This window comes from Hyaena hyaena, unplaced genomic scaffold, assembly GCF_003009895.1.
Source record: "Hyaena hyaena isolate Hyena2069 unplaced genomic scaffold, ASM300989v1 scaffold_118, whole genome shotgun sequence".
Taxonomy (NCBI): domain Eukaryota; kingdom Metazoa; phylum Chordata; class Mammalia; order Carnivora; family Hyaenidae; genus Hyaena; species Hyaena hyaena.
In genome coordinates, this window is record NW_024080751.1 from 173543 (window position 1) to 198147 (window position 24605).

A 24605-nucleotide genomic window follows, 5' to 3' on the forward strand; every position below is an offset into this window, starting at 1 on the left:
CTGCACTCAGGAGTCACGGGCATTTGTGGCAGGACCTGGTTCCAGAGAGATTTCCACCACAAAGCGGGGCAAGTGCACCTCACTCTTGCCCGGTGAGTCAGAGCCCAGACACGCCAGCACTCATGGCCTCGGGCAGGCATGCTGTCGGCTTCCCTCCAACCCACGTGCTTCGCTGCCCCTGGGCTCGGCACAGGAAGCCAAGCGTCGTCACCAGAAGCCTAACACGGAACAGCTGCCCCGGGGGGGGGGGGGGGGGGGGCGTTCAGTCCCCAGGTCATCTGTGCTCTTAAACAGCAAAAGACGGGCACCTGGGTGGCTCAGTTGGCTCAGTATCAGGCTTTGGTTCAGATCATGATCTCATGATTTGTGAGTTCAAGCCCCATGCAGGGCTCACTGCTGTCAGCACAGAGCCTGCTTCAGCTCTTCTGTCTCTCTCTTTCTGTCCCTTCCCCATTTATACTCTCTCTCAAAAATAAATAAATCTTTAAAATTTTTTAAATTAAAAGTGAAAGGACTTTTTCTTAAAAGTGAAAGGATGGGGCACCTGGGTGGCTCAGTCGGTTAAGCGTCCGACTCCAGCTCAGGTCATGTTCTCACGGTTCTTGGGTTTGAGCCCCACATCAGGCTCTGGGCTGACAGCTCAGAGCCTGGAGCCTGCTTCAGATTCTGTGTCTCCCTCTCTCTCTGACCCTCCCCTGCTCTCACTGTCTCTATCTCTCTCTCAAAAATAAATTAAACATTTAAAAAAGTGAAAGAACTTTTTCTTTTAAGTTTATTTATTTTGAGAAAGTGCATACACAAGCAGGGAAGGGCAGAGAGAGGAGAATCTCAAACAGGCTCCACGCTCAGTGGGGTCATCAGAGATCATGACCTGACCTGAAATCAAGAGTCCGATGCTTAATTGATTGAGCCACCCAGTGAGCCACCCAGATGCCCACAAGGGCTTTTTATTAAGTTTATTCATCCTTTTTTTTTTTTTTTTTGAGAAAGAGCGTGCACATGCACACAAGCACAAGCAAGGGAGGAGCAGATAGAGAGAGAGAGAGAGAGAGAGAGAGAGGATCCCAAGCAGGCTTCACGCTGATAGCACAGGACTTGAACCCTCAAACTGTGAGATCATGACCTGAGCCAAGACCAAGAGTGGGACGCTTAACCAACTGAGTCACCAGGTGCCCCTAAAAAAAAAGTGAAAGGATTTTATCAACTGTGAGTTTCATCATAATAAATTATTTTGTGTGATTTTAACTTTATAATATTTATATATGGCAACAAAAGAACTGAGTTGTATATTTTCAATATAATATTAAATTTTGTAGTCATTTAATAAACTTTTAAATTTTATTTTGGAGTTTTATTTTCAGCATTTGGTACCAATCAAAATGCTTTTAGATCTCAGTATTTCCATCAGCCTTTGAAAAACACATGAATCCTGGACACAGAAATAGATGGAAGACACCTGCCTGGTTGCAGGGCCCCAGACACCCGGGGAGCACCACCTCCATCCCCCTCCCCTGTTCCCAGGGAACCACAGGGTGTGTGGAGAAGCCAGAAGAAGCTTCTTTCAGGAATGCGAGCTGTGTGGGCACCAAGCCCTCCGAGGATTGAGGAGGAGGGGTATCAAAGTTCTTCAATCCTACAAAAAAAAAAAAAAAAGAGAGGGAAATTTACAAGCCCCTTCTTGCATTAGAGCAGCCCCCACTCTCCCTATAAACCGCATTCCATTGCCAGAAGCCAGCAAGCAGCTCCCCTTCTGTTGAGTGCTCCTGGCCCAGACCTGGGAAGCTGCGAGGAGGGCCCAGATCCTCTGTCTCACAGAACTCACCAGGGTGGGAGCACAGAGTTGAACCAGAGGCAGCCCCTGTCAAGAGTCTGGCCTGCTACGTCAGACTCCCTGAGCCGTTACTGCTTCTGGATCCCAGAGGCCTGTGTCTTCAACAAGCCCCAAGGCTGGTGCTGAATCCCAAGACCCAGACCACACCCCAAAGGCACATGCCTGGCAGGAAGGGGCAGCACCCTGGGAACAGCCTGTGCAAAGCCCCGGGGGCCTGAAGGATGGAAGGTAGGTCCCTGGAGCCTGGTGCAGGCTCTGATATAAAGGGGCACAAAGTCATAGTTTACCCTTTCACCAGGAAGCCAGAGGAAGCTTCCAAAAACAAAGTGGACAGTCAAGAACCTCCTGCACAAAGGCCAGAACCTCAGCTGAGACCCCACCCCAAAGACAGGACAGTTCCTGCCTCAGGGGCGCAGGTCCTGAACTCCCAAAAAGGGCATCATTGTCCTTGGCACATGTCCATGAATGAAGGGGAGACGTCTGCACGCACCATAACGGATTGTGGACTTAATGCAACAATTTTAGCCTAACGTAAACTGTAGCCCCAGCACATGAATTAATGAATTCTAACGTGTTGGGTTTTTTTTTAATGTTTGTATTTATTTTTTGAGAGAGAGAGAGAGAGAGACAGAGCAAGCAGGGACACGGGATCCAAAGTGGGCTCTGTGCTGACAGCAGACAGCCTCATGCAGGGGTCAAACTCACCAACCATGAGCTAAGTCAGATGCTTAACCAACTGAGTCACCCAGGGGCCCCTGAATTAATGAATTCTAGAATAAACTGATGAGTGGACGAATGAATTATAGAATTTAAAAACTGAGAAATGAATTAGTTATGAAATATTATGACACTAACAAATACATTACAGAAATATAGGATTCAAGACCCAGAAATTTAGGGTTCAGGAAAACCTGGCTCCGGTCCTGCGGGACCCCTGAGACTCCAAACTTGCTCTGGAAGAGGGTAGGTGTCCTCCTGAGCTGCGCCCCAGTTTCCCTTCCCTGTGAACAAAGCGGCGGTGGGAGCCCTTTGGGGTCCTGCAGGAGAGAACGGGTATCAGACAGGAAGGTCTCATTACTATGCCTTCTGCCCCCAAAACCAGCCCCCAAAGACTTCTCCAGCCTGGAAGCTGGGACCACAGCCCCCAGAAGAGTGCTCTGGGGCTCCCCAGAAAGAAAAGAAAGGGCACCCGGGCTGGAGAAGCTGCCGGTCATCTCCTGCGACGCTTCACCCCTCGGGTGTGGGCGCCCTCCAAGCACCTGGACCCTGACTCAGCCCGCGCCCCTCGCTTCCCAGGGACAGCCCCGCCCCCGCCGTGCTGGGGGAGCGCAGGACTCCCGGTTGCCAGGCAACCACGTCAACAAGTCCGGGAGAGTCAGGGCTCAGTTGGAGGCTCAGACCCCAGACGGCGAGAAAAGTATGGAGTGTACACGGGTGGGGGACAAGAGCCGGCCCCTCGACCAATGTAGCTAAGAATGAGCTGGGGGAAGGTGACAGCCTCCGGCAGATGCCATGTTGTGTGGCCCTGCCTCTGGCCCACGGCGGGGGTCTGGAGCCTGAGGCGCTGTGGGCTTGGAAGGGAAGAGCCCTGCCGGGCGGAACCAGGTCCCCAGGGGCGTTGCCCTCTCCCGAGAGTCTTGTGCCTCTCCCCCCCCGCCCTATCCCCTCCCTGCGCTCTGCTTCCATCTAGACCCAGCAGGGCACAGGCTAGGAGGACAGGGCTCCCCTGAACACATCCAGGGGAGCAACTGTCCATGCTGCCTTCTGCTGCCCACAGACAGATGGATCTCGCGCTCTCTCTCTCTCTCTCTCTCACACACACACACACACACCCCTCCCAGAAGGACACGAGTCTTCTGCCCAGGGCAAAAAGGGAAGCCAACACACTCCCATCTCCGGCCCCTAACACTAAGACGGAGTAGAGCAGCCCCGGCCCTGGGATTCCAGTGGTGACTGACCAGCAACCACAGACATGGGGGACTGGGACACATCAAAGGTCCCAGAATTGTGGGGAAGGGTCTGCCAAGCCTAACGCGTTCTCCACCCTTGGCCAGGGCCGCAGGTCACCTCAGGGGTCTCGGCATTTTCTCAGTGGATAGAGAACCAGGCCGTGGGCAGGAAGGGAATTTCCTTTAACAGTGGATCAGAAATGTCTGGCTGACAGCAGGGGTAAGTAGGGCGTGTGCTAGGCTCCCGCAAAGGTGCTGAGGCTGGAGACGCTGGGCCTACGGGCAGCTGCGGGGAGGAATCTAGAAGGGCCAGAGCTGGGGGTGCACGGTGGGACCCGGCCAGGCCAGAGGGGCTGGTAGGTGCCCAATGGGACTCACTCTTCCCTCGGCAGGGCGCACCAAGTCGAGCCATGCAGTCGCCAGCAGGGAAGAAGGCTGGGGGCAGGGGCCCGCGGGAGCGAACCGGAAAGGGGTCCCTTGAGGAACGCGCCAAGAGGGCGCAGCCCCTCAAGCCGGGTTGGGCCCTAACGCTGGAGGGGATGGCGGCCATGAGCCCCGCGCAGCGTCACCGCCACCTGCTCTTCGGTGACCTGCTGGAGGACGTGGGCGCGGCCGCCTCCCTCTTCACGCGCGAGTCCGTGGAGCTGGGGTGCCGCATGCCCGACCCGCGCGCGTGGGCGACACAGTCCCGGGAGCCACCGGGGGCGCGCCAGGACCGGCTCCTCGGCGTTCTCAAGGCAGCCGAGGCCCGGGGACGAATCCGCGCGTTGCGGCTGCGCTACATCCGCATGCGGGTGAGGCTCGGGCCGGAAGGAAGGGGCGCGCAGGCGAGAAGGTTGGGGGGCGAGCGGGGAGGGGACACCAGCTCCGGCGCCCTGAGGAAAGGGGTGGGTGAGGACGGATCGGGAGGCGGGAGGGATCGGCGGGCGGGGGGCGCCTCGCAGGAGGGGGCGGGCTGAGCCAGCAAATCTTTGCGGAGGCTGAGAAACGCCCCGAGCCCCCGCGCCCGGCGCCCCGCAGGCCGAGGAGATCTCGCTGCTCATCCTGCAGCAGAAGTCCGCGCGCGCCGCCATCCGGCTGGAGCTGTTCCTACCGCCGCAGCTGAAGCCCACGCGGATCCCGGACCCCCTGGACCGTCACGAGGTGCCCACAAGCCCGGGAGGGGGTGGGGGCCCCGACCCCCTCCCCGCACGCCTGGCCCCAGCCACTCTCACCCACAGAGGAGGCGCGTGGAGACCATCCTGGAGGAGACAACTGACGGCAGCATCTTCCCCCGCTGACGGCGACCCGCAGTGCGCGACTGAGCCCCCCCCCCCATAAAGTTCTCATTGCCCAAGCTCCCCCAGGTCGTTATGCTCTCTCTGTCCAGGTTCCCCGGGAGGGAGGGGGGCGGGTATGGGTACTGCCTTCACTGCAGCTGATGTCACACAGAGCGGGGCCCCTCCAACAAAGTACATGGTCCCACTGGGCAGACCCTCCTAATCCCTCAAGCCCTGGGGCTGTCGCCCGGCCACCTGCGAGTCTGCGAGAGTCCCCAGTCCGAGGGCACAGGAGTAAGGATCTGACAGGGCAAGTCACACCTCCAGAAGTAAGAGCAATCTCAGGGAGAAGGTGGGAGAAATGACCCCAGATTGGAGGTCATCCCACCAGGGATCAGAGGGTGGGTAGGGTGGCCTTCCGGGCAAGGAGAGTGACCTCGCGAGCCAAAGGCAGCCTTTGGGACCAGCTGTGCCGAAGAGGTGCCCGGGGGGCACAGACGGGGGAAGGGAGACCCCCGGCGAGGTCTGCACTAACCCCCAGAAAATCGGCTCTGCGCCCTGAATGACCTCTTCGGCTCAGATCGATCCCCCTTATACACACACACATACATACAGGGACACCCGTGTCCCATTCTGACAAACCCACTTCCTGCAAACCCTCTGGACTCTGAAGAGTCTCCCAAGTTTCTGGATAGGACTCCCCTTAAAGAACTTACTCTTCTCCCGGACACAAGCCCTTTGCAGAGCCTGGAACCTGACCACCTCTCTCTTTTCTTCCCTCCTGGACCCTAGCGGGCTCCAGAGGTGGGGGCTGAAAGAATTCAGACTAGCCCCCACCCTTGCCAGGGGGCTCCCGCTGAGTGGGCCTGCAGCAAAGAACTGATACGGAGGGGTTCATGCTGTACCCACAGAGGTCAGAGCAGGGGTCCAGCAAGGACTCCTGCTCAGAGGCCATCAGTGCCCCTCCCTGACCCAGCACAGGATGGGGACCTGGCCTCATGGGGATGTGGGCCCTTTGAGCCCTCAGCAAGCCCTTGTCCCCCCGCACCTGACCCTTCACCCTTTCTGGGCTGTTGCTGCCTTTGGCCTTGATCCAAGCCCAGAACCGTGTGTGGAGCTGGCATCTGTGGCAGCCCGGGGGGGGGGGGGGGGGGCGGGGGGAGGGGTGCCGGGAGGGTGTGTGTGGCAGTTGTAAGTGGGGGCTGCTGTTTGAGGCAGAGAGGGGGACAGAGGAACAAGAAAAGAGAAGGGTTCTCAGGCTGAGGACAGAGAGACAGGGAAGGGGAGGTCTTCTCTCTGTCCAGGAGTGGCAGCCACTTACCCCCAGACACGAAGGAACAGGATGGCAGCCAGCCCCCTGTAATATGGACCTGAGCATTCTGTCCTCCGGAGATGTGCTGACCACCTAGGGTGAGTTCATCTGCTCGGTAAACACATATTTCATTTCATCACTTCTCTGAGTCTCCATTTCTTTATCTTTAAAATAGAGATCTTGAGGGTCTCGCCTGGGCAGTGAGCGGGCGCCGTGAGCGCTCCGTGTGGGTGTGGTCCCTCTGCATCAGGCAAACACGAGGACAGAGCACAAGACAGGCACACAAAGCCCCGAGGAGAAGACCAGCAAGAGGGTGGCCTCACTGGTAGCTCTGCATGGAGCTGGCATGTGGGGGGCCCTTTGATCCCTGCACCAGGGAGGGGGCCCTAGCTCTGCAGAGGAGTCCAGGGAAAGTGGCTGAGGACATTTCTGCCGGGCCCAGAAGAGGCTTCTGCTGTGGGAGAGTGCAGCATGTGGGCCAGGCCCCAATGTACTGGGGACTGTGAGGGATCAGGTTTGTCCTGGAGCTGGGATTGTGTTCATGCTCTGGACAGAGTCCTGGGTTCAGACCCCATATCCACCATTACCTGCTGTATGGCTCCGAACAAGTTCCTTCCCAGCCCATCTGTATCCCTCCCATGGAACGTGCGGGTGCTCTGTGGAGAGACAGACTCACCAGAGGAGGCGCAAGAGACCCTGAAGGGCTGGGGCGAGGGGACTGGAGTGCAGGCCCAAGTGGCCAGAGGACGTACAGTGTATGGAGGGCTGGGAGGGCAGAGAGGGCATAGAATGGCATGAGTGGGGAGAGAAGCATGCTGACCTCCACACTTGGCCAGCTGCCCCACACACTTCTCGGGAGGTGGGTGGAGATACCAAGCACTGGGGGTCGGTCTGGCTGTGTGACATTGAGCAGGTGCTGGCCTGTCCCCTCGGACCTACCTCCCAGGACTGTTACCAAGCTCCTGGCCTCTGGCCTCCCCTGGCCAGCCTGTCGGCCAGATAGCTCTGTGGTCATGCCAGCCAAGGCCTCTGGGCACACAGTATCAAGAGGCACCTCAGCCTCCAGGGCCCTTCTCCCCTCTCTGAGGTCCCACCCTCCCCTCCAGCCCAGTCCCCACTCTCCCAGGCCCTGCACGGCTGTACTGCCAACACTGCCCTTTGCTGAAGGATGCCTCCCTCTGCTCTGTGGTTCTCCTTAGCCCCCCTCACCTCTCACCCAGCCTGCCAGTCTGTTTCTTGTCTGCTCCAGGGCTGGTCTATCTGATTTACTGCTAGGGGCCACTGCGTGGCACACAGGGAGCAACCCAGATGATTGCTGAATGAAGGGCACATGTAAAATCTCCACTTCCCTGTATATCTTGAAGAAGAGCTCTGAAAAAACGTGGGCATATCGGCTTGTGCTGTTGGAGGGCATTTTGTGAGCAGGACCGGGTAGGACCAAGCTGAGTGCCTGCACTGGCGACAGGAGATGCGCCTGGTCCAAGGCCAGGGGGACACAAGACACCCTGCAGCTCATTTCCGGAGCAGAGTCGGGCCGCTCCGGCCCGGCCCAAAGCATGCCGGGGTAAGAAGTGTAACTGACAGCTGTGACAGATCATAAAATATCAGGAGAGTCAGCCAAAGAGAGGGGACAGGGCATTGGTTGCAAAAGGGAGGGTGTGGCTTTAAACTTTAGGACATCTCAGGGCAACTGGAGGGGTTGGAAAAGACTCACTCGGGCTCCACAGACAGGAACATTCGGTGCCTACAGGTGTGAGAACCCATTCCCCCAGCACCCACCAGCACCGCGGCATAGGACCCCCTTCCTTAGGAAGCCCCGCTAGAGCACTGTGCCGGCGAGCTCTTACCCGCACTTCACAGGCGGCAGCGCACAGTCGCAGGGAGGCCAGGCCTGGGCCTGGAGGAAGCACTGACCCGTCCTTTCCAGCACGGCAAGAAGCAAATAGGACCGCAGGGTCTTAAGGGCTCTTGTGCCCAGGCACTGGACCAGAGTCTCGGGGACGCCCGCAAGAGTGGCAAAGCTGGACTGGATCCCCCTGAACAGAGTGGAAGACACGACCACACCCCCATCTACTACAGTGCCAGCTCAAGCCGCCCTGGGTCCACAAGCCCCATTATTAGCACCTCATATCCACGGGCCACCCTAAGCGATGGTGGGGACCTGAGCGCCCCGCCGAATCTGCCGAGTGGTGGGGAGGGGGCGGGTGGGGAGCAAGGCCAGCCGAGCGCGGGGCGGGGCGCGCCTGGCAGGGCGGGCCGGGCGCCTCCCCGCGAGGAAGTCCCGGCCCCGCGCTTTGGGGAAGTGCAGCCGAGGCGCGTGCGCACTGCACCCTGCGCCCCCTCCCCGACTCTCCGGCCGGACCTCGGGGCGCGCGGGCCGGCGGCGGCGGCGCGAGCGGCTCGGGAGCGCGGCCGGTGAGTGCGCGCGCGCGCGGCGCCGAGGACGGCGGCCCTGCCCATCCCGGCCCGGGGCCCGGGGGCCGTCCCGGGCCGGAGCCTCAGGACCCGGCACCCCGATCCGCACCCCACGGACTCCAGCTGCTGGGTCCACGTGGACCCTGGGCCGCGGCGGGACGGGAGCCAGTCCCCCGCGCGTGGGGGAGGGGGCGCTGCAACACGGTTCCCCTTTTTCTGCAGCTCAAAGCCTGGGGAAGTGATTGCTCAAAGGGGGGGGGGCCGGAAGAACCCAGGTTTCCGCGTCTCCCGCCCCCCGCCCAGCCTGTTGGGGAGGGGCCGAGGCGGGACACCCTGTCCGCCCCCATCCCTACCCCCTTGGATCTGGCAGCCACTCACCCTGCGAGGCACAGGGGAGGCGCTGCGCCCCCGGCCCCAGCTGATCTGGGGCTCCCGGCGCCGGCCTCCCTCCAGAACGCCGCAGGAGTACCTCCTGCCGTCTGACTTGAGTCCCTGCTGCTGCAGTGCACGCCCCTTCGGCAGCCAGGGTGGGGCCCAGAGGGAACCTGGCCTCTCCCGCCCCCACCTCGCCTTTGGGTCGATGGTGAGTGGGGCGCCTTGGCGAGTTCCTTGAGGTAGGGGTGGGGGCGTCAGAGGCTGGAGGATGGGGCCCCTGAAGAAGGAGACAGCCTCCACCAGGCCAGACCTTGCCAGCAGAGAGAGGAAGAGAGAGAGAAATGGGTCGCCCCCACCTCTGCAGTGGGGACAAGGGTCACCAGGCTTAGGAAGACCTGGCTTGCCTTGGAGGAGCCAGGCAGGGGTTCCTCCACCAACTGAATGGGGGAGGGGGGCATATAGGAAAGGTGCTGAGTACCATCAGAAGCAGGGAATGGAGCCCCTTTGTCAACCCTCCTCCAAAGGTTATGGCATTTTTTTCTGGGATTGTCACATTTTCTTATTCTTTTTTTGGCCTGGGCGGGCTCAGGGACGTTCTTTTTCCTTCTGTGGAGCAGAGTAGCAGCCGCTCCCGAGGGAGCCTCTGTCCCCAGAGGCCAGGCTTGCCGACTGTCCAGCCCCTCCCATCTCAGACTTGGGGGCCAAAGCCTAAGGGGCTGGGAAATGCCAGCCAAATGCCAGGATGAGGGGCAGGAACCCTAGTTCAGGCCTTAGGTGACCTGCGGGGCAGGGGGGGGTGGGGTGGCGGGGAGAACAGGTGGCCCCAGCCAGCGTCAGGAGGGTGCAGGGAGCCAGGTCCAGGCCTGCAACTAGGACAGAAGACACTGACCCCAAAGTCAGCCTCCAGGCTTAGAGCCCCCAGCACGTGGGCCTGCACCCTCAGACAGGGCCCCTCCTCCAATTTGGAGCTAAGTTTTCGGGTGCTAGGGAGTGAAGTGGGGACAGAGCCCTGCCCCCACCCACGGTGGGTGGGGGCGCAGAGGAGGAAGAGCAGTTTTCTGCCTAGCTACTAGACCTCAGAAGTTGCCACACCCCTTCCCTTCCCGAGAAGCTTGACCCCTGAGGCAAAGGCAAGCTGTGGGGCTGCTGCTTCCCCATCTGCTTGCCGGGAGTCTGTGGGACCTTATACTTCACCCCTAGTTTTGGGTCCGGGCAGGACCTCTGCATTCCCCCACCCTGGAGGAAAGGGGCCCCTAAGTAGTGCATAACCCCGGCACTGCCACCGCTGAGCGCCGCTCACATGCGGTCCTGGCATCTCTGCTCCCAGAGCTGCTTAGCCTGGTCCTGCTCTGATGCCTGCCCTAGGGCATCCACCTTCCCCTCCTACCCTGGGGGACCCCAAGAGGCCAACATGGACCAAACAGGAGTTAAAAGGCCACAAGCTGAGGGATGGGGGCAGCAGGGAGGATGATAGTTAAATGAGAAAATAAAGTGAAAGCAAGTCACGAAGTTCCTGGCCACCAAGATAGGGGTGTGGGGGTGGGACTGGATGGCTCGGGAAGGTCCTTGTCAGCTGTGCAGGGGGGCACCCCAGGCCCTGGGGATCCTCACCTAGACCAAGAAGGACACAGGCAGGTGCAGTGGTGGGAAGGCATTCAAGACTGCCCCAGGGGCACTGATGGGCCACCCTGGCGTGGACTCTGGGATCTGTGCTTGGCCTCCCCTGGGGTGGGGGTGGGGGTATCAGACTCCTAACCTTGACTTGAGGCTTCGGTGCCCAGTGCCGCCTGCATACCTCCCCCGTGAAATATAGGTGTGGACACTGAGATGGAGGCTGGCCCTCACCCCTGCCAGGGACCCCGCATCTCTGACACCCCAGCTCCTTGCTGCCCCCCGCTCCCCTCCCCCACTGGCACACCAGGCCCAGTTGGTTTCCGCAGCCTGTTAGGGGAGGGGGAAGGGAGGCTGGGAGACCCTGGGTGTGGTAAGGTGCCAGCTAGGGTTGGGGTGCCAGGGGCAGCGCCCAGGACCAAGGAGCCACAGGTCCCCAGGAAGCTCATGGCCCTCCTCACCCGTGCTTTGCTTCAGTCCCACACCCTCAGAAAATCCCATCCCACTCAGATCCTCTGTGCTGCAGACCTAGTCAGCTGCAAACAGGTTGGAATCCTCTGGGGCCACCCGGCAAACCTGGACTTCTGGTGGGGAGCCGTCCTCCTGCAGAAAACCCAAAACGGGGGGGGCTGGGGGACAGGGTCTGAATGTCTGACCATTACCCTTATGCATTAACCTGATAGCCCCAGACTCTTAGGGGCCCCAGCCCCCTTGGGAGGGGCCGGGAGCCGGAAACCAAGAAAGAGGAACCCAGACTTCCGGCTTCCCAGGGACAGAACAGATGGGGGTGTCCCGGAACCTTCTGTGGAGATCTCGTCTGGGGCCCCCTCCTCACTGCCCCTGCCCCTGCTCACAGACCTGGTGTAGGCTGGGGCAGAGGTGGGAGGCTAAACAGAGTGGTCTGAAGTGGGCAGCAGGGGAGCAGGGCTCCTGGAAGGAGGGAGAGACTCTCGGGACCCCTTCCAGGGGACAAGTAGAGACTGCGGTCTCAGGTTCTCAGGGAGAACCCCCGCCTCTCTTCTCAGACTCTCAGGCTGTGGTGAGGGTCCCGGAGCCAGCACCACGGAGCCCGGGCGACCTCCTCCACCCACCCATGCCCACCCCGCATGAGACTGAGAAGCAGGTGCACCACCTCCACCTCTGCCTCTGCCTCCCTTGTGGGAACGGGGACGGGGGCGACCCTTGAACACCTGGGAGGCCGGGAGGGCGACCACCAAGGGAAGTCAGGGAAGAGGTGTGCGGGCCCTGGGCTCTGGCCTGGAGCTGAGGAAGCCCCCATCTCACCAGCACATAGGGCCAGAGGAGGCAGACCAGCCCCCCTCGATGTCCAGTCATGACGCGGCCCCCCCGGCTGCCCCCAGCCGCAACCCCTGCTGCTTGTGCTGGTGTTGCTGTTGCAGCTGCTCCTGGTACGTGGGGCCGGGGGTGGGGGAGGGGGGACGGGAGAGGACTGAGCAAGGAGGGCGTGCTGAGCAGACACAGGGCCCGGGGTCCTGCCCCTGGACCCTCAGATGGGTTCAGAGGGGTCACCTGAAGGCAGGACGCCTCTGCTGCCCACAACTCTCATACAGGGGTTGTTGGGCCCTGGTGACCAGTCACCAATGCTCAGACCCCTCTGTGCGTGTGACTTTCATGCCTGGTGTGTGCCTGAGGATGTGTCCTTGTGCAGGCACCTGGCCAGCCCACATGTGTATGCGCTCATTTGTCCACTTACTCAGCACATGCTTATTGAGGCTGCTGTGACCCAGATGAAGCTGGCCCTGGGGACCTACCAAAGAACAAGACAGAGCAGGTCCCACAGACTGTTAGGCGTAGGGACACTGAGCAGAGACCTGGCCCCGGAGTAACAGGGAGGAGCTTCCAGAGCAGCATGCTAGAGGGCGGCTGTGGGGCCTCCAGGTGCTAACAGGGTTCTCTAGGCATGTGGAGAAGCTGTTGGAGTTTTCATGCCTTGCAGAGGCCTGGCCCTGTTCAGGCCTCCAGCCTGTGGCTGTTGAGTGGCCAGTGCGGTGGACTCAAAGGGGGGATCTGCTGACCAGTGAGCAATTCCGCCTTGAGGCAGGAGAGGGGCGGCCTGGGGGCAGAGGTGGAAGGCCATTAAGAATTAAGACACTGAGAATTGAGCTGTGGGGGTCGAAGGGGTGTAGCAGGCAGGGGAAGGGAAGAAGGGAGGTCTGTTGGGATGTTTGGATTTGAGATGTCCGTTAGACATTTCAGCGGCCCTAGAGAGAGATCTGGCTGGAGGCGTGGATGCGGGAGCCAGCATTCACCGAGTCAAGGGAGAGACGGAGGTTCCCTGGGGAGAATCAGCAGTCACACTCTGCAGGCTGGGGCTTTCCTCCTGCATCAGCTGGGGCCTCTGGGAGAAAGGAGTGGGGGCTGAGGTCAGGCCAGGAGGGGAGGGCCACACCAGGAATCTGTGAAGTCCCAAAGGCTGCAAGACTGTCGAGGTCTTCCCAGCACCAGGGAAACTGCCTTGGCTCCGGGGGAGAGACTGAGGGGCTAAGGGCAGCAGGTGCGGACCCTCCCTGGAGGGTGTGAAAGGAGCAGACTCCAGGGCCGCCCACCTGCAGGGGGTTTACACTTCGGCCGAGAGCCCCCAGGCCACACGTTCATGTGTATCACATGTGTGTGTGTGTGTGTGCGCGCGCGCGCGCGCCAAAACCACGTAGGCCAAGGAGGCCAGCGCCACCTTTCCCTCTGCGGTTAGGAACGAAGAGCGGCGGCGAGCGTGGCGGGCCTCCCGGGAGAACAAGCTGCAGCCCCTCCCCAGCTGCGAGGAGTGGTAGGTGTGGCCAGCCGTGCGCGCGCGCGAGTCCGGGGGGCGGGGGCGCGCACCTGACCCGGCCTGGCGGGGGAATGCCCACAGCGCCACGCCAAGCCCGGAGGAGGTGCGGAGCTGGGCGCAGTCGTTCGACAAGCTGATGCACAGCCCGGCTGGCCGAAGCGTGTTCCGGGAGTTTCTGCGCACCGAGTACAGCGAGGAGAACATGCTCTTCTGGCTGGCCTGTGAGGAGCTCAAGGCCGAGGCCAACCAGCACGTGGTGGATGAGAAGGCCAGGCTCATCTATGAGGACTACGTGTCCATCTTGTCCCCCAAGGAGGTGCACCGCCTTGTGGACCAAGGGTGGGGGGCGGGGGGTGAGGGCGCCTCCTGAGCCCCTGACGGTGGCATTCTGTCCCACAGGTGAGCCTGGACTCCCGAGTGCGGGAAGGCATCAACAAGAAGATGCAGGAGCCGTCGGCGCACACATTCGACGACGCACAGCTGCAGATCTACACGCTCATGCACCGGGACTCCTACCCGCGCTTCCTCAGCTCCCCCACCTACCGTGCCCTGCTGCTCCAGGGGAGCTCCCAGTCCTCCAACGAGGCCTAGGCTGCCCGCTGCAGCGGCACAGACACGGGACCCCCCGGTGGGCACAGACTCGGTTACCTGCACAAGTGTGTGTCCGCAGAGGTCCGGCACACCAGCGGGCCCGGCATCCGAGGGCAGTCCCAGACAGGAGCCCCTCTCTACCCAGGGGACCTAGGACCCTGAGGTCCTGCTGAGAGGCAGGTGTGAGGGCCTCTTGAGACCGGGCAGACCCTCCCCAAAAAGCTCCCAGCGGGGCTCCTGCACAGGGAGAGGGAGACCTCCCAGGGGACCCGCGTCCTCACTTAGGCCTCCTCCCCCAAGCAGCTGGGGACCCTGAAAAATGCCTCTGGTGGGCAGTAGAGCCTCTGCATGCCTCGTTGTGACGGGAGGAGACCCTCTCCTTCAAGCTGTCTGCACCCAGATCAGACCCAGAACCTCAGAACTAGGCTCAAGGCAACAGGAGCCAGTTTCTTTTTTATATTTTCATTAATTTTAAACCTGGAAACATGTCATTACTGTATTTTATCAAAAAAATGAAAGAGATGTTTTCATATTTATCTCCATTCCTTCTCCATCCAAAATAGGATCTTATTATTGAAGATATTTTTAAAGCAAAAGCCTCCCCTTTCTTTCCATGTTTGGGGGTGGGAGATTAGAGAATGAATTGTCCCAAACCTAGAGCAGGGAAGGGAGTAGTCGGCTCCAGAGGAGAACTGGCCCCAGTGGGCAGCTGTGCTCAGCCCTGCCCTGGTGAGGGTGCCATGCCCCCAGGCAAGGGTGACCCCCACAGCGTCTTGCCAAAGCTAAGGTGGGACACTGATGGGGGTGGCCTCCCCTGGGCAAGGCGAGCTTGCCAACCTGTTCCCTGGTTTCTGGGAGGTAGAGCAGTTCAGAACTGCTGCAGGTCCAGGAAACTGAGACTCTGGCCCAGAGTCCACCCAATCCACTTGACCACCTGGAGCAGAGGATCATGGATGGCTTCGAGACCCAGATTTGGCCTTCTGCCCATGAGCCCTGGGCCCTGACCTACAGTGGCTGGGGAGGTTCATGAGACCCTGGATCCTCTGTGTACCTAAGGCCCCCTCTCACCTGCACACGCACATGCTATGCGTCCCCACACCTGCCCCTCATCCATGGGCATGCACAGGGAGAGTCTGCCCCCAGACAGGAATCTGGGCTCCTCCTGGAATCACCAAGCCCCTCTGAAGGAAGGCCAGCGGGCTCTTCCCTCCATCTCTGTTCCACTAGAGCCAAATCTAAGTGTCACCTGATCCCAGGGAGGAGGGCTATCCCCAGTGGTGGGGGGGCGGAGGAAGACCAGACCTGGGGGTGGGGGAAATCCAGCTCACAGCCCAAGACTGCATGGCCCACCAGAACCAAGGGCCAGGAACACCACCATGGCAAAAAGAAACATTTAATAATTTGGGGGGGAAAGGGAAGAAAGGTATACAGCAGGTGGTAGGGGGTGGGGTGGGGTGCACAGCCCTCTGAGGAAGTTCAGGTAGGCACAGGGCGGGTCTCCAGAAGCTATGTCTGTTGACAGAGGATGCAGGGAAGGCTGTGGCCAACACTGGGCACAGCCCAAGCCTTCAGACATGTCAGCGAGGGCTCAGCAGAACTGCAGCAGACGGGGAGAGGTGTCAACCACGCGGCCCCCGTGACCCCCACAGGGCAAGAGTCAGGGCTGGGGTCTCCACCCACCTTCCCTGAAGTCCCAGGAGGCTGGCTGGGCATGGCTGTTCCCCATTTCACACCACACAGATCCCACACAGGCTGGAGACACCCACATCCAGAGAAGGCTCACCCACCTACCTTCCAGCGGTTTCCACACTCATTGCAGACGACGAAGGTGGTCATGGGCTCATCAGAGCTGCGGGTCTGCACCTGTGAGGGTGGAGCCCCCCAACCCCAGGACTCAGTCACTTGAAGCAGGAGGCCCCAAGAAGCAAGTCTTCCCTTGAGTGACAACTTGGGGAGGCTACCCGTATCCTCAGGTAGCACCGGCATCGAAGCCCCCAGACCCCAGTGGGTGACCTATGCTGAGACTGCCCCAGCCAACTCCAACCCTTCTCCCCTTACCAGGGACCCCTGACATGTCCCGAGGTCCACTTCAGTGTCCGCCTCCATGGGTCTGAGCACAGTCCTGTGGCCACTGGCAGGCAGCCTACCCCGCCCACTCTCTTACCAGTTACAACACTCCTAGGGGCCCCTCTGTGCTGAGGCCAAGCCCCCCGGCTTTAGTGCCCAGAGCAAATCACTACCTGAGACACTGCTTCCTAGGGACCAGGGGTGCTGGCAAGGGAGGAGGTCCCAAAGGTGATTATCACTCCCTGGCCCAGTCAGTGCATATTCACGGTGCATGTGTCCACGCCCAAGTGTGGACTCCGCCCCAAAGAACTGGGGGCAAGTGTGGGCTCCAAGGAGGGTGAGGCGGGCACCCCTCTGTGCTGCCCTCAGCTCCCTGGGGCCCCGGGAGGATGGCTAGCCACAGCTCACCTGCGTGTAAGTACAGTTCTTCTTCCTGCACTTCCCGCAGGTAAAGAGGTCTGTCTGTGTGCCCCCCGTGCGAGCCATCTGGTGCTCTCGGATGGCCTCCTTGGTCATTGCCTTCCGGATCTCCTTCAGCTCGTCGCTGGCCATCTCCTGGGCAGGAAGCCATGTACTGACCCACTGCTCACAGGGGCAGCCCCCACACCCATCCAGCACAACTCACCTCTGACGTCATCACGGCAATCTGCTGGGGCGTTATGGCGCCACACAGCACATTCCGCCGCAGCTCGGGGTTCTTAGCGTCCTTGAGGTTGGAGATGCGGCTCCGCACGCGGTTTTTATACTTCATGTCCGTGTTCCCCACGTCCCGGAAGATACGTGCAGGTGTTTAAGGACCTATCCAGAGGCCAACGCTGCTGCCATCCACCCACCCCATGGGACCAGCCAAGGGAGGCCAGTGAGGGTGGGGGCTGGAAGGGGAAAGGGAGCCCAGCAACTCAGTGCCCACCCATACCTGGCAGTGAGTGGAGGGGCTTCTGGGCGGGGCCGCCACCAGACCCACCCATGGCTGAGGCCCAGCTCCAGGTGCAAAGCCCCAGTGACCCCCACCCCACCAGCAGGCAGAATCCCTCCCTCAGCAGGTCTGGGGAGGGCCCTCCTGGTCAAGAGGGATGAGCCCACCCAACTGACCTACCACTTGGTGAGAGCACCGGGGTGGCGGCCCCCAGGGGAAGCGGGACCTGGCTGGCCTCACAACTGGACCAGAAAGCCCCAGATCCCAAACCCCTGCACAAAGGATATATTCCTCAATCTGGGCCGACAGGCCCTCGCAGTCTGCACCAACGGCCGTATGATCATCTGCAAGAATCAGCCCTGACTAGCCGCCCCTCTGGCTCCACCACCCACACCCCCGCCTGCCCAGGACCTGAAGCCCAGGATCCAGGTGCTCTGGTGACCCCAGAGACCCCCTGCCTCCCCCCTGGGGACAGCTGCAACGGGCTAGGGAAGAGGGCTGTCCCTGAGGGTCCTCTAAACTCAGGCCTCTGTGGGCAGGCAGAGTCCAGGCCACCCCGGGAGTCCAGGGGCATGTTAGAGGAGCCAGGACCCCCAGACAGGCTGTGCAGCCCTTGCCAGGGCACTCACGGTCTGTCTGCAGGGCGGCGGTCAGCAGCTCACGACACTTGTTGCGCACTGCATCACAGGTGACTGGCACCGGGGGAAACGTGGTGATCCTCGGGGCCGATGGCATCCTGGGCAGCTCTGGCCTCTTGTGGCTGGAGAAAGACAGGCCCGCTCGGGCCACATACATCCCCATGACACGCCAGTCCCCACAAGGAAAGCCAGCAATACAGCCACAATCCCCCAAATCCCATCTGTTCCACCTTGACAGCAGCCCATGGTCCTGCCCACCTGCAGTCCAGCCCTGCATGCCGGAGGGGTGTGCTCAGTTGGTCGGAGGTGGTAAAGCCCACTGGGTGGGGTGTACTCCCCAGTGAGGGCACAATTGGGGCCGAATCACCTGTAATGGTCTCCGCCCTCCAGGAGGCCAGACACAGGGCCACACTGCTTAAGACCAGCTGCCCTTTCAGGGAGAGGCAGATGGTGTTGGTGGCTTCCCGAGACCACAGGTGGCCGTACCCAGCACAGATACCCCTTGAAACGCTGGGTATTCCCTACAAGCTACCTGATGACCAGGTTGCATCCACCGAGCCCTCACCTCACACTCCTGCATCTTGTGACCCTGTGAGCCCCAAGTTAAGTCAGTGGGAGCAGGGGCCTCCTGGAGGAAAAACAACATGTGCAGGAGCAGTAAATGAATCCATAGCCCTGCACAACTACACTGTAAATCCAGAGCTCAGCCCTTCCTGGCCCCCGGCCACTTCTGCCCAGTGGGGTCAAAGGCAAAGCGGCCTATTGGCCATAGCCCCTTTCAGAGGCCCCCCAGTCTCCATGACTGCCATCTCTGGGGTGGTGAGGCCTCAGTACCCCCAGAACTCGCATCATGCTGTAGCTTGGGGCACCCAAGGGAAAAAGAGTCCAGAAGCAGAGTGACACCAGGCTAAGGAGGGAAGGTCAGCCAAGGCTGGCCAGTGAGACCCAGACCCAGGACACAGATGTGCAGCTGGCGGCTGGGGGGGGGGGGGGAGGGGGACAGCAGAGGCTCCCACAGGCCTGTTCAGGGCGTGTAGCAGCTCCATGCAACCAGGTGGACACAGCCTCACCTCTCAGATGGTTGGGGCTAGAAAGAGAACGTCCAGAGGAGCTTTGGAAGAGAAGTGTGCAGCAAGAGGCCAACCAGGCCAGGCTCTGCTCCCTGAGGACAGTCCCTTCCAAGGAACTGGAAGGGCTGATGCCTTCATATGGCCTCAGCAGACCCAGGGCACAGGGAAGTCAGCACCCTCATCTGCCAAGCAAGGGGCACCCAGGGGGCAGGAGGGTGTGCACCTGCCTTCCAGATGCGCTACCTGGGATCCTGGGCCTTGGGAGCCTCCTTCGAGGACGATGTGGGCAGAGGCCCGCCCCTCCTCTGCTCCCTGGCTTTGGCATCAGAAGCATCTGCAGGTGCCAGGAAAGGGGAAGGCTGGCTAGGGAGAGGCAGAGCCAGAGGGCAGGTCCAGGCCAGGGAAGCGAGCAGATCCCCACCAAGGCACAGCCTTAGCCAGACCACCAGCCCTAGGCCATCTGCCCTAACCCCACCGGGGCGCCTAGCCGCTGAGACTCCCACAGCTGGGGCCCTCTCTTTCCCCTCAGAAGGTCCCAAGACAGCTCCCACCCTCCTTTCCTGCCTGCCCCGCTCAAGCAGACCACCTGTAAGGCTTCTCTGGGGTCTACCCACTGCCCATCCTGGCAGAGAGGACTGCCGTCTGCCCAAAGTATGGAGTATGGAGCTCCCCGAGTGACAGCCCCCACAGATGAAGCATGATGAGGCATGGTCATTCCTCAGTTGGGCCTTGGGGGCCACAAAGAACCGCTGCCCACTGAGCACATCCCTCATCAGGCTCCTGAAACCCTAGCCTGTGCTGGGGACCAGCCCATGGGATAAGGAGCATCCCCCACGCCACCAGAATAAACACACTCGTCCAACACGTGGGCTGATGGCCATGCAGGAATAGAGAGACCCAGGACACAAAGCTCTATTTCACAAGGGTCTGGATAGAGCCCAGGAGAGGCTGGGAAGGCGAGGGTGCAGGAGGGGCCTCAGGGCCCCAAAGTCGGCATCTCTGCAACTCCCAGCCACCCTATCCTCTCTGAGTAGTGGCTGCGCCCCCTTCTCCTCTCTCCCTTGCCCCCAGCCTCCTCCCCTCTTCCTCTCCCCCATCTCCTCCTGCTCCCTGCCCTCTCACTGCCCTGACACCGCTCTCCATGTGACCTCCCCACCTATGCCAGGTCCCTTTAGGGGCCCCCAGCCACCCTCAATGCAGTTCTGCTCCTACCTTGAACTTCTTTTTCTCCTTGCTCTACACGGAACCCCTCTCCTCCCAGCCTCAAACCTTCCTGGACCTGTTCTGTTACATCCCCACTCCCAGGTGGCCCTGGCTCAGGGACAGCACTGCCAGCACCCTACACAGTGCTGACCAGTGCTTCTCAGGGTCCCCCTGGCCCCAGCTCCCAGCCTGCTGCCTGACCCGCACCCAGGAGCTTCTTCCAGGACTTGATGAGCGACTTGGCCAGCGCGATGACCTCCTCATCAGAACTCTGCTTCCGCAGGGCGTTGACAGACATGCCGACGCGTGTAGACTGCAAGGCAAGCAGCCTGGGCTGAGGGGCAGCAGTCAGAGCCTTCTCACAGACCCTCCTAGGTTCCCACAGGGCAGAGGCTGGGACCAGCCTGTGAGGTGGACCCCCCTTCTGAGGGCTACTGTCCCCTGTGGAACCCAAGAACCTCGGCAAGAAACAGGGTGGGTTATCCTTGGGTGTCCCTTTGTCTTCCTTAGCAACAGACAAAGGCAGGGACATTCTCTTCCAGGACAGACATTTGTGCCAACCAAGGCCCAGGGCTGGGGCCAGGAAGCCCTGTCAGGAGCCCAGGAGCTGTCCCGGGCAGGAGGCACACAGGGCCCTACCTGCAGCAGGTGCAGCGTGACGGGCATGGCCTTCAGCTCCCGCAGCAGGTCCATGGCTCCCTCCTGGAAGGAGAAGGGGGACCTTCATAAATGACTTCGACGTCTTGGTGGACGATCCCACCTCCTCTTACACACGAGGAGGGGCCACAAAGAGTGACCCACCTGCAGTTAGATGCCCAGGCCGGGTGAGGATGAGAAGGAAAGTGTCTTTGCAAACTCAATCCCAGCATTCTGGGTCACTGACCAAACCATGGCTACGGGAAACACCTTCAAGGACCGCAGCCCCTCTCCAGCAGCAGAGCCACACCAGGTGAAGGTGGAGGTCCCTTGCCCAGGTGGACTGGGCATCTCTCCCTAAGGTGGCCCACCTGCCTGCTCAGAGGGGTCAACCCAAGCAAGGTCAGAGTCCCCTGCTGAGTCCAAACGCTCTACTCCCGTCACAGCCACCCCATACCCAGGTTCAAGTCCCACACCCTCACCCTTCATCAATTCCTCCAGGCCTTGCCTGCACCCTCAGGCCAGCCACCTTTCCCACCTTGCCCCCTCCCACCCTACAGCTTTGTTTCTTCAAGGCCCTCTCCCACACCAGTGCCATGCACAAACGGGCCGCTCTCTCCACTCCAGGCTCAGCTTCATGTTCCTCAAGTGTGCCAAGTTGCTTGCCCCAGGACCTTTGCACTTCCTGCCTCCACTGCCATGGAAATACCCCCAAACATCTACAGGTTTATGCTCTCCCTCCTCCCAAAGTTTGTTCAGATGACACCTTCTTGGCAAGACCTCTCCTACTTAAAACAAACCACCACAACCCATGCAGCACCCCCATCTTCCTCTCTTCCTGCTTTCCTCACTTCCACAGATGCTTCACTTCTTAACACACTCATGTTTTAATGTGTGGGTCTCTCCCTTGACATGAAGGGGACGGGAAGTAACCTGACCCAGCCACCCAAGGTTGTGAGAGCCTCATGTCTTACAGCACAGGCTGCGGGAAGGGCTGGCCTTGCTCCTAGCCGCCCCTGCCCCCCCCCCCACCGCCCACAATCTAGGTGGCATCTCTGCTCCGCAGTCCCCTCCACGTCACCCCCAGCAGGTTCTGCGCCTCAGGCCGCGCAGAGTCCAGCCCTGAGGTGACCTCCTCAGGGAAGAAAGCTGGTTGTCAGACCCAAGGACGCAGTGCTTCTCACTGATCATTTTCCCGGAGACGGAGCCTTGGGCTGCGTAAAGTCAGTTTTTCGTGGGCTCCAGACCAGAGGCATAAACACAATTCCCAACTTCCCAGTCCAAATCCCCAAAAGGGCCTCACAGGCACTAGAGCCTCTGCTAGATCGCTGCCCACGCCACAGCACCCCCAAACCCCTTAGGTGCCTTCCCAGTCCAGAGGGTGGCCGACTCCCCCTCCTCAATCTCCCCTGGAGCGTCTATTCGTGCTGTGGCTATGCTCCCGGCCTGGATACACCCTCCCCGCAGCTCCATCTGGCCCTACCCAGTTCCATAACCCATCTCTGCCCCCGCCTGCGGCGTGTTGTCTCCTCCAAGAGAGGAAGCAGCTTCTTTCTCTGGTCATCTCTGGACACAGCGACAGATAGTTCCCGCACCCTGGCTCTGCGCTGCCCACGGCCTCCCAGGGGTATGAACACAATGTGTGTGTGTGGAGGGGCTGCTGCTCGCCGGCTGGATGAATGACCGGGACCCAGCCACCTCTCTGGCCCCAGTGCAGACCCCTGTCCAGAACCTGGTCAACAGGGGCCCAGGACGAGCCTGTTTAATCCAAAAAGCCACCCAAAGCCCCAGCCCTGGGGTGGGTGCGCAGGCATCTCTCAGGCCCATGACTGAACCTCCTCCACCGCCCTACCTAGTTGCTCACAGTCTGCAGGGGAGAACAGGTTGTGTTTATTGAGCCTCTCAGGGAGCCAGCCCAGACCCCTACCAACATCCTGAAGGCAGGTGCCGCCCACTAAGGGTGCTTCCATGTGAGGGTACGCAGGTTGCCAAATCTCGGAGAGGGGCTGAAACTGGAGTCCCATCTACCTGCTTCCTGCTGGGAGACAATGGCACAGCCTCCTACAAAGGCTCACTGGCCGTGGGACAACGAGGCCAGGAGCACAGTGGGCACAGCTGGCCAGGGGCTCCAGCTCCGAAGCGCTCCCAGGCCAGGCTCACCAGACCTCCCAAGGGTCTTAAGCGAGGGTCTCCACATATCCACCCACTGCCCAGTTGCTGCTGACTGAGTCCTGGCTAAGGAAGGGAAAATATTTATTAGGGAAACCTGCTTCTTGTAGGGCAGGGGCAGATACTGGGGGGGGAAGGGACCACTCCACCAGGAAAGGCCTCTGGCCTGCGGTGAAGGGGGATGAGGGCCACAACCCCAGCCCAACAGGTAAGGGAAGCGCTGTAGCTCCAGGAGGAAAGGGGGTCCAATCTCACACTCCAAACTCTTGCAGGCTGAAAAAGGATGTGAGAGACCTAGGGTGGGGCAGAGGGCTTTGAGTCGGGATTGGGGGTCTGTGGAGAGTCCTGGGGGTGAGGGAGAAGCTGTGAGGATGCCCGGGCTGAGAAGGAGGAAGGCAAGGGGGGCGGGGCGGCCAATAAGAAAGGTCTGAACTGGCGGGGGAGTCCGCAAGGCCTGAGGGGCGGGACCGAGGAATGTTTCCGCTTGCCCGGCTCCGGTAGGGGTGGGGGTGGGGGAGTCCGGAGTTACGGGGCAAGTGAGGAGACGGATCTCAGGTCTGCGGGATCTCAGCCTGGTGGCTGGGGTCTGAGTCCAGAGAGGGCGGCTCCAGGGACAATGTCCAGGCCCGACTGCGGCCTCTGCCGTGGGTGCGGGAGTGAAGGGCAGGGCTGGCCCAGGGCAGGGGTCTCGGCCACCGACGGGGATCTCCCCGCGTCCCGGGAGTCTCTGCTGGGGCGGGGTCTCGTCCTGCCCCTCGGGTGGTCTCCCCGACCCTGAAGGGGGCTCGGCAGGCTCGGCAGGGGTCGGCGGGGCGGGGGTCCCGGGGTCCTGGCGGCCCGCGCCCCTCACCGCACTCTTCTTGGTCACCATCTTGTCCAGCCTCCGGGCGATCCGCGCAATCTCCTCTTCTTTGCCCATCATCGATAGGGGGGCAGGGCCCCCAGCGCCCGCCGCGCCAGCCTCAGCCTCCGGGCCTGGACCCCCGCCCCGGCCGTCGCCGCCTCCCGCACCCGTCGCAGCCGACGCAGCCCTGCCGCGGGCGGGAGACCCTCCGTTCAAACCCCCGGCCCCCGCGGGCGCCGCGCTGCGTCCTGGAACATGTAGTTCCCGCGGCCGCCCGCCTCGCGCGCACTGACGCAGCGCTGGACTACAAGTCCCAGAAGCCATGCGTATTTGCATGGCTTCCTGGGGAGTGTAGTCCTGAAGGGGGCCGTCGCTGGTAGACGACAGGTCCGGATGACTCACAGTCCCACAAGGCCCCGCGTGAGGCGGTTAGCCGGCGGAGGGCGCTGTGGCAGCGCGAGCCAGAACGTGCGTGCCGGCCCCTGCGCGACCCCGAGGAAGGCCCTCCCCGGGCCTCCGCCTGTTAACTGTCCTGGGGCCGGATACGTAGGACCCACAAAGGCACCTTGGGGTTCGTCCCCTATTTCCATCCGCTTTGAACCCTCCTCTTCCACCTTCCGCTCTCCCGGGACAGCCAGACGCGGCGGGAGACCTCCCGACCTCACCCCACCCCCATGCCTGCGCGGACACCCTGCGCGCTCCGGCCTGGATTCTGCTCCCGAGCCTTGGTGCGCGGCGCCTGGAGGTGGGAGGGAGCAGTCGCCGGATTCAGGGTTTGGAAGAAGCCAGGGCTGGGGTTCGGAACGTGCCACGGGACTTGGAGAGGCCGCGTGGGCAAGGCGCCTGCCTCCGGAGTCAGCTACCGGCTGTGAACCCCGGGCTCTGCACTTCAAACCAGTCATGGGCCGCTGTGTGCCTCAGTCTTGCCATC

General features: G+C 61.1%; 3 protein-coding genes and 1 long non-coding RNA gene across 12 annotated transcripts; 2 read left to right on the plus strand and 2 right to left on the minus strand.

The window, feature by feature from the left end:
- Positions 1-1323: 1323 nt before the first annotated feature.
- On the minus strand, positions 1324-9229 carry LOC120234959. Of its 5 annotated transcripts, XR_005529252.1 has the most exons (4): positions 9145-9227; positions 8199-8387; positions 2743-2868; positions 1324-1633 (listed from the first exon to the last, which is right to left on the minus strand). It is a non-coding gene; the product is annotated as an uncharacterized LOC120234959 (long non-coding RNA). The 5 variants fall into 5 exon arrangements; XR_005529251.1 differs by lacking the exon at positions 8199-8387 and having other exon boundaries at positions 9145-9229; XR_005529250.1 differs by lacking the exons at positions 8199-8387; positions 9145-9227 and adding an exon at positions 4995-5075.
- Positions 3187-5119, plus strand: LKAAEAR1 (LKAAEAR motif containing 1). Of its 2 annotated transcripts, XM_039237024.1 has the most exons (5): positions 3187-3248; positions 3886-4000; positions 4173-4574; positions 4801-4923; positions 5001-5115. In XM_039237024.1, the coding sequence occupies exons 3-5, from the start codon at positions 4191-4193 to the stop codon at positions 5058-5060; spliced, it is 567 nt and encodes a 188-aa protein (XP_039092955.1). In that variant the 5' UTR covers positions 3187-3248; positions 3886-4000; positions 4173-4190; the 3' UTR covers positions 5061-5115. The 2 variants fall into 2 exon arrangements, with proteins under 2 accessions (XP_039092955.1, XP_039092954.1); XM_039237023.1 differs by having other exon boundaries at positions 4801-5119.
- On the plus strand, positions 8750-14667 carry RGS19 (regulator of G protein signaling 19). 3 transcript variants are annotated; one of them, XM_039237026.1, is made up of 6 exons: positions 8750-8766; positions 11778-11875; positions 12040-12161; positions 13463-13537; positions 13622-13856; positions 13940-14667. In XM_039237026.1, the coding sequence occupies exons 2-6, from the start codon at positions 11846-11848 to the stop codon at positions 14129-14131; spliced, it is 654 nt and encodes a 217-aa protein (XP_039092957.1). In that variant the 5' UTR covers positions 8750-8766; positions 11778-11845; the 3' UTR covers positions 14132-14667. The 3 variants fall into 3 exon arrangements, with proteins under 3 accessions (XP_039092957.1, XP_039092956.1, XP_039092958.1); XM_039237025.1 differs by lacking the exon at positions 8750-8766 and adding an exon at positions 9252-9349 and having other exon boundaries at positions 13940-14660; XM_039237027.1 differs by lacking the exons at positions 8750-8766; positions 13463-13537 and adding an exon at positions 9252-9349 and having other exon boundaries at positions 13940-14660.
- An 856-nt stretch (positions 14668-15523) lies between these two features.
- Positions 15524-23859, minus strand: TCEA2 (transcription elongation factor A2). 2 transcript variants are annotated; one of them, XM_039237070.1, is made up of 10 exons: positions 23681-23859; positions 20665-20727; positions 20233-20338; positions 19066-19156; positions 17744-17874; positions 17402-17458; positions 16824-16978; positions 16607-16753; positions 15923-15994; positions 15524-15728 (listed from the first exon to the last, which is right to left on the minus strand). In XM_039237070.1, the coding sequence occupies exons 1-10, from the start codon at positions 23750-23752 to the stop codon at positions 15720-15722; spliced, it is 903 nt and encodes a 300-aa protein (XP_039093001.1). In that variant the 5' UTR covers positions 23753-23859; the 3' UTR covers positions 15524-15719. The 2 variants fall into 2 exon arrangements, with proteins under 2 accessions (XP_039093001.1, XP_039093002.1); XM_039237071.1 differs by lacking the exon at positions 23681-23859 and adding an exon at positions 22589-22899.
- Between the last annotated feature and the right edge of the window lie 746 nt (positions 23860-24605).

Excerpts from the sequence above, each read along its gene's own strand:
- LKAAEAR1 (XM_039237023.1), top strand. The coding sequence starts at position 4,191 with ATGCAGTCGCCAGCAGGGAAGAAGGCTGGGGGCAGGGGCCCGCGGGAG. Across the intron at positions 4,575-4,800 it reads TGCGCTACATCCGCATGCGG|GCCGAGGAGATCTCGCTGCT; the intron begins GTGAGGCTCGGG and ends GGCGCCCCGCAG.
- RGS19 (XM_039237026.1), top strand. The coding sequence starts at position 11,846 with ATGCCCACCCCGCATGAGACTGAGAAGCAG. Across the intron at positions 13,538-13,621 it reads CTCCCCAGCTGCGAGGAGTG|CGCCACGCCAAGCCCGGAGG; the intron begins GTAGGTGTGGCC and ends GAATGCCCACAG. Across the intron at positions 13,857-13,939 it reads CCATCTTGTCCCCCAAGGAG|GTGAGCCTGGACTCCCGAGT; the intron begins GTGCACCGCCTT and ends TCTGTCCCACAG.
- TCEA2 (XM_039237070.1), bottom strand. The coding sequence starts at position 23,752 with ATGATGGGCAAAGAAGAGGAGATTGCGCGGATCGCCCGGAGGCTGGAC. Across the intron at positions 17,875-19,065 it reads CCCAAGGCCCAGGATCCCAG|CCACAAGAGGCCAGAGCTGC; the intron begins GTAGCGCATCTG and ends GTCTTTCTCCAG. Across the intron at positions 16,754-16,823 it reads TTGCCGTGATGACGTCAGAG|GAGATGGCCAGCGACGAGCT; the intron begins GTGAGTTGTGCT and ends CTTCCTGCCCAG.